This window comes from Rhinopithecus roxellana, chromosome 19, assembly GCF_007565055.1.
Source record: "Rhinopithecus roxellana isolate Shanxi Qingling chromosome 19, ASM756505v1, whole genome shotgun sequence".
Lineage (NCBI taxonomy): Eukaryota > Metazoa > Chordata > Mammalia > Primates > Cercopithecidae > Rhinopithecus > Rhinopithecus roxellana.
The window spans coordinates 7,727,493-7,737,531 of NC_044567.1; the positions used below are offsets into that span (position 1 = coordinate 7,727,493).

At 46.3% G+C, this 10,039-nt stretch overlaps 1 protein-coding gene across 2 annotated transcripts; it reads right to left on the reverse strand.

The window, feature by feature from the left end:
- Positions 1 to 1,004: 1,004 nt before the first annotated feature.
- On the reverse strand, positions 1,005 to 7,556 carry ANKRD40CL (ANKRD40 C-terminal like). Of its 2 annotated transcripts, none has more exons than XM_030924069.1 (3): positions 6,872 to 7,412; positions 3,400 to 3,560; positions 1,005 to 1,148 (listed from the first exon to the last, which is right to left on the reverse strand). In XM_030924069.1, exons 1-3 carry the CDS (start codon positions 6,909 to 6,911, stop codon positions 1,005 to 1,007), a joined length of 345 nt encoding a protein of 114 aa, XP_030779929.1. In that variant the 5' UTR covers positions 6,912 to 7,412. The 2 variants fall into 2 exon arrangements, 1 of the variants encoding a protein (XP_030779929.1); XR_750437.1 differs by lacking the exon at positions 1,005 to 1,148 and adding an exon at positions 7,462 to 7,556 and having other exon boundaries at positions 2,853 to 3,560; positions 6,872 to 7,011.
- Positions 7,557 to 10,039: the final 2,483 nt, after the last annotated feature.

A 10,039-nucleotide genomic window follows, 5' to 3' on the forward strand; every position in this document is an offset into this window, starting at 1 on the left:
GAGCAAGACTCTGTCTCAAAAAAAAAAAAAAAAAAAAAAAGTAAAAAAGTTAGGGGGGCCTGAGCACAGTGGCTCACACTTGTAATCCCAGTACTTTGGGAGGCTGAGGCGGGTGGATCGCCTTAGGTCAGGAGTTCAAGACCAGCCTGGGCAACATGGTGAAACCCCATCTCTACTAAAAATACAAAAATTAGCCGGGCATGGTGGTTCATGCCTGTAATTCCAGCTACTCGGGAGGCTGAGGCACGAGAATCACTTGAACCCAGGAGGCAGAGGTTGCAGTGAGCCACGATTATGCCATTACACTCCAGGCTGGGCAACAGAGTGAAACTCTCTGTCTAAAAAAAAAAAAAAAAAATAGGGAACACTGATAGAACTTGTGTTGCCAAGTGGGTCCTGGCTTTCCCAGCACCATCAGCTCACCCTGCCCATGTGGGTTCATGTGAAGAGACTCTGGCCATTTGTCCTGACTGAATCTCATAAAACACACCTATACTCATCAGGATTGGGGCACAACTCTACAAAATAAACTGCCCTTGTTGTAAATGTCATACCTTGCGATGTTTTTTATAGCTGTTTGTCAAAACCCTGAACTTAACTCTTCTAGCCCAGAGAAATTGGAGATGAGGAAACATAATAATTTCTCACAGTTCAAACATGAAATTAGGCAAATTGGTATATGCATCCAGACTTCATTATTTATGAAATAATGATTTCAGTTTTTTATTCCTAGGATCGATTATTCATTTATTTATTTCAAAAGAGTCTTGCTCTGTTGCCAGGCAATTCTCCTGCCTCAGCTTCCCGTGTAGCTGGGACTACAGGTGTGTGCCACCAACCACATCTAGCTAATTTTTGTATTTTTTTAGTAGAGATGGGGTTTCACTATGTTGTTGGCCAGGCTGGTCTAGAACTCCTGACCTCAGGTGATCTGCCCACCTTGGCTTCCTAAAGTGCTGAGATTACAGGCATGAGCCACCACGCCCGGCCATTCCTGGGATTATTTAATACGTCATTTTTGCAGCTTTGCTATTATAGCAGGGCCTTTCTGTCAGAGATGGTATATATTCTGTCAATCCAGAGCTTCCATTTTTCATTAAAATGAGTTCCACTTCCTGAAAGTCCTGCAGTCTTCGAATGTCGTTATCCTTAATGTGGAAAAGAAATTATATCATGCTTAATAAATTTGAATGTAATAGAAAGGCTTAATATTAATATTGTTCAGCATCTTGGGTTCTGAACCCATATTTTTTTTTTTCTTTTGAGACGGAGTCTTGTTCTTGTCACCCAGGCTGGAGTGCAATGATGCAATCTCGGCTCACTGCAACCTCTGCCTCCTGGGTTCAAGTGATTCTCCTGCCTCACTTGCTCACTGCAACCTCAGCCTCCTGAGTAGCTGGGATTCAGACACACACCATCATGCCCAGCTAATTTTTGTATTTTTAGTAGAGAGGTTTCACCATGTTGGCCAGGCTGATCTTGAACTCCTGACTTCAGGTGATCCGCCCACCTCAGCCTCCCAAAATGCTGGGATTACAGGTGTGAGCCACTGCGCCTGGTCCCCATAAGATAGTTCTGGTTTTTTTGTTTTTTTGTTTTTTGTTTTTGAGACAGGGTCTTGCTCTGTCACCCAGCCTGGAGTGCAGTGGCACAGTCACAGCTCACTGCAGCTCCAACCTTCTGGGCTCAAGCAGTTCTTCCACTTCCACTGCAGCCTCCCAAGTCTACCACACCCAGCTAATTTTTGTATTTTTTTGTAGAGACAGGGTTTCACCATGTTGCCCAGGCTGGTCTCAAATTCCTGAGCTCAAAGCAATCCACCCACCTTAGCCTCCCAAAGTGGTGGGATTACAGGCATGAGACACCACACCCAGCAGATTTTTGTTGTTAAGGTATCTGGAAGACATGATCATCCCTTGACATGTTTACAAGGAATATACACTATCAGCCAAGACGCCAGTAAGAATTGCCAAAGGCACAGCAGCTCACCACCTGTTACCCCAGTACTTAAGAGGGTGAGACCAGGGGTTTGAGAACAGACTGGGCAATATAGCAAGACCCATTTCTAAAAAAAAAAAAAAGTAACGGAGCATGGTCGTGTGTCCCTGTAGTACCAGCTACTCTGGAGGCTAAGATGGGAGGATCGCTTGAGCCGAGGATTTCGAGGCTGCAGTGAACTATGATCATGCCATTGCGTTCCATTGTGGGTGGCAGAGTGAGACCCTGTCTCAAAAAAACAAAAAACAAAAAAATTGCCAAAGGAATTTTGAAAGCTTTAAAGAAAAAATTTCCAAAGAAATAAGATTTCCTTTCCAAAATTAAAAATTAAGATCTGGGCCGGGCGCGGTGGCTCAAGCTTGTAATCCCAGCACTTTGGGAGGCCGAGACGGGCGGATCACGAGGTCAGGAGATCGAGACCATCCTGGCTAATACGGTGAAACCCCGTCTCTACTAAAAAATACAAAAAACTAGCCGGGCGACGAGGCGGGCGCCTGTAGTCCCAGCTACTCGGGAGGCTGAGACAGGAGAATGGCGTGAACCCGGGAGGCGGAGCTTGCAGTGAGCTGAGAGCCGGCCACTGCACTCCAGCCTGGGCGGCAGAGCAAGACTCCGTCTCAAAAAAAAAAAAAAAAAAAAAAAAAAAAAAAAAAAAAAAAAAAAAAAAAAAATTAAGATCTGTATTTTGAATCTGGGAAATATATAAAAATGCAAAACAATTTTTGTTTGCTAATATTTCAAATGCTTAGCAAACCCACGCTTTGCTAAGCAAACAAGGACGGGTTTGTGTTTTCTTTCCTGAGGACTATGTCATTTTATGTTAACCAGTCAGTTTTGCAGAGATCGGCAGGGCTAAAAGCACTGAACTAAAGTCTTAAATTGGGGAGTCACTTGTCATTCAGAGGTTTGTTTTTTTTTTTGAGACAGAGTCTAGCTGTGTCACAAGGCTGGAGTGCAGTGGTGCTATCTCGGCTCACCACAATCTCCGCCTCCTGGGTTCAAGCAATTCTCCTGCCTCAGCCTCCTAAGTAGCTGTGATTACAGGCACTCGCTGCCATGCCCAGCTAATTTTTGTGCTTTTAGTAGAGATGGGGTTTCACCATGTTGGCCAGGATGGTCTCCATCTCCTGACCTTGTGATCCGCCCACCTCGGCTTCCCAAAGTGCTGGGATTGTACTGGTGTGAGCCACTGTGATCGGACCATTCAGAGGTTTTCAAAAGGTTTATGGATTAGATGTGCAAATCTTAAAAGTGCCAGATTGAAAATGACCTAGCTACCATGTTTGGCCATTCTGCAGCCAGGATTTCTGGTGTCATGAAATGCAAAAGTGTAAACGATTGGCTCCAGAGAACATGATGTCATCCACTGTGATTCTGCATTTAGAAACTGTTAACCCTTACCTTTCTGAGCAGTGTGTTTGGTAGCTTTCTGATCTTCTCCACTTGTTCTGGGTTAATCCCCAGTTCACAGCAGCTCACTTTTAGTAGGTTTTGGTAACTCAGTTCTTGCCTCTTCAGTTCAATTTCAATGAAGTCATTTTCTTTGGGGTTCTGAATTCTGACTTTAAGCACAAGCTCTAAATCACCCGTAAATTCAAATACAATTTGTAAAGGAAACAAAATACCCGTTAGAGATTTTCGTATCTATTATTATGGCATAAATAATCCTAAAAACTGAATGTTAAGTAGACATGGAGCTTTCACGGGCACATATACACTTTGTATTAGCTGAGGCTTCTGTTCTTGGAGTGTTGGGCGAGCTCTAGGATGTATGCCCCCATTATAGCCACTGAAAAGAGAAAGCTTGCAGCTTTAAGCCAGCCAAGGATTTAAAATATGCAACGGATATTTAAACACATCACCCTTGGGCGATACATAGCAGGCACCCAACCTTATCTGGAAAGCTTCTGGGAAATGTGTAGCCCTGGGGGCCCTGGTGTCCTTAAAGATGCTATTGTGCAGAGGAGCAAATAGCTCTTGAGATTCCTACCCACCACCCCCACTCCTCCAGAAATAGGATAATTCTACCATCTTTTAGGACAGTGGCATTGTATTCCAACTTAACTGTCCTGAGAAGATACAGTATGAACTAAAAGTCCAAATGGAAACCAGATGGTCAGTTTGAGTTTGCTACATGGTCACGTAGGGGCTGAGTCTTCACCTAGACAGATGTCGTTGGGTTTCCTGTTGTCACTTGGGTCGGTTGGCAAGTGTGGATTTGTGCCTTCTTGTTTATATTCACCGGCGAAAGAGTCAGGAAAGAGCTGAGAAGGAGCAGTACCTCACCCGTTGGCTGTCTGCCAGACAAAGGACAAGGATGCCCCACTTCCATTTCCTGCCCTGCAGCTTATCCTCCGCCTCTCAAGGGAAAAGGCAAGTCAGGAAAAGGGCAGTAATGACTTTCAGTCTTGAAGAGTAATTTTCTTTAATCACCACCCAAATCATGAAAAGGAGCTGAGGCAGTATTTTTAAATGGTGCGTAATCTGGGGAAGAAATATTTATAATCTCTGTGCTTAGCTCAAGTTTTTACTTAAATATTTTTGGCACAGAGTGCTTTATGTCTTCAGTTCTCTAGCAGAGATACACAGTGAGGAGGGTGCCTTTATAAGGAGAAATTTTCTCACCCAGAGGGAAGGGAAAGGAGTGAATATTTAAAGCGCTTTGCATATGTCAGGCCTTTTGCGTACTTCTTTCTTTCTTACAATATCCACTGAACATGTTGAAAGCCTGCTTTGCACCAGGCACTGGGCTAAGGCCTGGGGAAATAATATTCAAAAATCCCAAAGATGTCTCTGTCCTCCTGGAGTCTGCAGGTTAGTAGAAGAGACAGATGTTAATAAATGGGAAATCACAGTTATGGGGGACATGATGAATGTGAAATACACAATACTTTGAAAGCATGTTAGGGGTCAAGGGAGGCCTCCGTGAAGGTTGATTATTGGAGCTGACATCTGAAGGATGAATAGGCTTAACTAGATCCAGAGGGCAGAGGAGGTGAAGAGCTTTTCACAGGACCCTGTGGAGAGCTCAGGATGGCTGCGGGGCAGAGAGCACAGGGGGACTGAGTGTCAGACAGGCTGGCAGGGGCCAGTTAGTCCAATTACGTAGCTCCTTGTCACGTGAGATAAGATATGCAATAAGGTAAAATATACCCTGGATTTTGGAGGCAATAAAAAATTTTCATATTTATATGTTGATATAATGATTTGTATATAGTGGGCGAAGTATATTATTAAAATTAGTTTCACCTGTTTTTACTTTTTAAAATGTGGCTACTAGCAATTTTAAATTACATATGTGACTTGCGTTACATTTCTATTGGGCAGCATTGGTCCAGACGAAAGGTTTTGGCCTTTGTCTTAAAACACCACCAGGCCATTCTAGTTTTTAGCAGAGAGCTGTCATAATCAGACTTGCATTCTGGAAAAGAGAAAATCCTCACTGTCCCCAAAAGAATCTTGTGGGGTATGGACATTATTATTTTCATTTTCAGACAGGAAAATTGAGGCTGAAAGGGCAAGTAATTTGTTCAGGTTGGTAAATGGCCAGACATGGATGTGACCAGGGCCAACTACATAATTTGCAGAGCCGAGTGCAAAAGAAAAATGAAGAGGAAACCAATTTCCCCTTCTCACAGCCGCTGCTGTAACCCAGGGCAAATGGGTGACGCCCAAGGTATTGCGACCTCCCCACTGGAACGCGCCAACTAGCTGGATGGGGGTGGGTGAGAGTGTCCAGGGCTGCCTGCCACTCCTCAACTTCTGATCCTTGTTTTGCCTGGGCAAAGGTGACAGCGGAATGAGGGACTGTGGCAGAGGGTTACAGCAGTGGTGGGGCTGGTCTGGGTGTGGAGACCATACACATGAGCTGAGGCTCCAACTCCCAACCCTGGCACATGCTCCATTGTCCCATCTGACTCCACTTACAAAACACGTTCAAGGCTAAAATTATGACACATTTCAAGTCAGCAACCACAGAAGGTTGAACCCCAAGCCAGGGCCTTTCTGAATGCAAGGCCCTGGGCAACTGCACTGATTATAGCCTTATGAAGTCAGCCCTGTTTGTGCCACCCTGCCAAATGCCTCCAAGGAGATGAGATGCTCCTGCCCAACTCAGCCCCTTCGCAGGACAGGAATAATGTCCCCTCCCCTAGTGAGCGGGGATCTGTAGTCTTCTCTTTGCCTTTCAATGCTAGGCCCTGGAGGTGGCTCAGGGCTGTGGCCCCTTCTCAGGCAGCGCCTATAGCAGCTGGGCCCCGGCCCACCTGCCAGTACCTGACCTGATACCGATACCTGATACAGATACCAGTACCTGACCTGAAACGAGGCCTTCCTGCCTCACTGCTAACTCACCCAACACACAGCCCGAGAACTTTCCCTGCCCTCTCCACTAGGTTTGAAAGCATTTTATTCTGTGATCAGTGTGTCAGCTCTGTGAATGGACAGGGTCTCATAGAGGTCACAAAGCATGCCCTTTGCACTCAGGCAGATTTGGGTCTGAATTCCTCTGCCACTTGGTAAATTTGATACCTTGGGCAAGTTACATACCCTCTCTGATCTGAAAATGGGGTTAACCATCCTACCTCACCAGATTGCAAGAAGTCGATGACAAAGTACACAGAAGGTACAACTTCCTAGCAGTGGGAAGCACCAGTAATTGCTGGCTGCTATTATTATTTATTGTAGCTGTAGACACTTGCTTCCTTCTGAAAGGACCTTTGGTCTAGTTGCTCTGCTTTTCACTACCCCACTGGCAGAGTAGGGGAGGACACGGGGCACTGCTGGAAACAGCATCACCCCTGTCCCAGCCTTCCCCAGCCCCCTGCCCCATCCTCCTTGAGGACTATGTTGGGAACAGGACTCCCAGACTCACCTTCTGGCTTCTCCCCGATGTCCTGTTCCGGTTCAGCCATGAGTCACCTCTGTAGTCCGTCAGATGTGCAGCCCCTCTCGCATTTATGCACAAGCTCCCAACCAAATAAAAAGCACTTTCTACAGCCTCAGCACACCTGTCTGCAAGGCAACAACAGTGTGTTCTTGCCAGTCCAGTGAGATAGCGCAGGGTCATTTTTATTTTATAGACAGGGAAAAGGAGGCTCCAATGTGTGGCATGATTTGCACAGGGTGAGGCCAGTGAAGGAAGGTACTGAGGTTCAAGCCTCCAGACTCCCTTCTCAGGCTGTCTCCACTGGAAGATGGTGCAAACCAGTAGTACTCACCCAAGGGAATGGTGCCCTTCGGAGGGGAGGCCTGAGAGGCACAGCAGGCACCCAGCCAGACCCGAGAAGGGGGCCAGGCCCTCCTTGGAAAAGGCTGGTAGCTTCTTCATCAGGGGTAAGAAAAACCAAACACTTTGTTTCTTGGTTTGAATGGAATCCTCCTCCCCATTTCACTGTCTTTTCTCCCAGCCCCTTCCTCAGCAGCCATGCATGACAAGAAAGAAGCAGAAAGACCCCTCCATACCTGGGAAAATGACCTTGTTGATGATCCTGGATCCCCTGATTCTAGACATCAAAATGGAGGAGGCAGAGGCTGGAGCAGGAGGTTCAGTGAAGAATGGGTGGGGCTGGTCAAAGTCCCCAGTGAGGCTGCCGCCTCAAAGGCAGGCTGAAGACAGGAGGAGGTACACAGATAGGAACCCAGATGTTTGGGTGACGCTCACATTTCATTTAACCCTCCAATGACAAAAGACGGGCAAAGAGCCGGGGCATCAGGGTGGGCCTCAGCGTCAAAAAACTGGAGGGAGCTGGCTGGGCGTGGTGGCTCACGCCAGTAATCCTAGCACTTTGGGAGGCTGAGGTGGGTGGATTGCCGGAGCTCAGGAGTTCGAGACCAACCTGGGCAACTCGGTGAAACTCTGTCTCTACTAAAATACAAAAAATTAGCTGGGCGTGGTGGCGTGCACCTATAATCCCAGCTACTCAGGAGGTGAGAGAGGAGAATCACTTGAACCTGGGAGGGAGAGGTTGCAGTGAGCCGAGATCGCACCACTGCACTCCAGTCTTGGCGACAGAGCAAGACTCCATCTCAAAATAAATTAAAAAATAAATAAAATTTTAAAAAACACCAAAAAAAAAAAAAAAAAACCACCAAACAACAAAACAAAACAAAAACAAAACAAAACAAAAAAAGTTGGAGGGAGTTATGGAGACCGTAGCCCACCAGCTCTCAAACGTGGTGTGCATTGAAGTCACCTGGGAAGCTTTAAAAACCGCGGATGCCCAGGTCCCACCCTATAAAGAGTCTAACTTAATTGGTCTGGATGCAATCGGAGCCCCAGAACATTCTAAAGGTTCCCAGCTGATTTCAATGTGCAGCCAAGACTGTGAACCACTGATTTGGCCAAACTGCTTAAAGGAGCAAACAGGGAAACTGAGGCCTTAGGAAGTGAAATGTTTACCACTAGTCACGTGGCCAGTCAGGCACAGGCCTGGCACCGGACCTGGGTCACCTGGCTGCCAGGCTGATGCTGTCTTCCCAGCACGTCGGTGTGTCTTTCTGCAAAAACAGGGGAAGGGCGGGGTGGGGCAATGGAGAGGCAGAAGTAGCAGGGATCCCCTGGCCCAGACTCTGAGAAAATGCACTTTGGCCAACCTGGCTGCCAGGGTGTGGTCAGCCATAAAAAAGGCATCCTGAGCCTCCTCCCCTGAGTGGGTGCGGCTACAGGTGCAGGGAAACTGTAGATGAAAAGGTTTGGCACTTGAGGGGAAGCCTCAGTTCATTCTCACTTTGCTCACCTGTTCAGTCCATTCACTCCCTGTTCACTGATTCACTCATTCACTCACATGTTCACTCAACAACACTCATTTTTTTCTTATTTAGGGGAACACACTTTCTTCTTTTAATTTATTTTATTTTTTGAGAAGGAGTTTCGCTCTTGTTGCCCAGGCTGGAGTGCAATGACGGGATCTCAGCTCACTGCAAACTCCATCTCCCAGGTTCAAGCAATTCTCCTGCCTCTGCCTCCCTATAAATAGCTGGGATTACAGGTGTGTGCCACCATGCCCAGCTAATTTTTGTTTTTTTTTTTTTTTTTTTTTTTTAGTAGAGATGGGGTTTGCTATGTTGGCCAGGCTGGTCTTGAACTCCTGACCGCAGGTGATCCACCTGCCTCGGCCTCCTAAAGTGCTGGGATCACAGGCGTGAGCCACCGCACCTGGCCTTTTAATGAATTTTAATGTTTAAAATTGAAGTATTACATGTTCTAGTTAAAAAAAATCTACTGGTACTAAAAATCAAGGTCGATTAGGAAGGACGAAGGCAAAGTGTGTTGGGGGGACAATCAACTGCCACACAGGCCTTGGCATGTGACTTGTTCCATTCATTATGCTGGGCATTTAGTGGGCCCTTTTACCCATGTATTAGTTTTGCGTGTGTGTGAGCCTGTGAGAGGCAGCTTTTAATTCTGATATAATTTCAAACTTACAGAAAGTCGTGCCAGGAGTAATGGCTCATGCCAAGGTGGGAGGATTGCTTGAGCCCAGGAGTTCGAGACCCGCCTGGCCAACATGGTGAAACCCCATCTCTACAAAGAATAAAAAAAGAAAGAGCTTTTCTTCTCATCCATTCATTCATTTATTATCATTGTGAACTCATGGATTCTTATTTTATTCAGTGGGTCATAATCCATCACTATCATGATCTATTTTGATGCTTTAATCATCCCAACGTTGTCCAGCATTCTGTCCTAACAGCTGTTTCCCATATCCTTTGACATATCCCCATTATTTTGTGAGCACTTTCTTATTTTATTTTATTTTTTAGTCAGAGTCTTGCTCTGTTGCCCAGGCTGGACTGCAGTGGTGCGATCTCAGCTCACTGCAACCTCTGCCTCCTAGGTTCAAGCAATTCTCCTGGCTCAGCCTCCCGAGTAGCTGGGACTACAGGCATGCACCACCAGGACCAGGTAATATATTTTGGTGTTTTTAGTAGAGAGGGAGTTTCACCATGTTCGTCAGGCTGGTCTCAAAATCCTGACCTCAAATATCTGCCCTCCTTGGCCTCCTAACGTGTTGGGATTACAGGCATGAGCCACTGCACT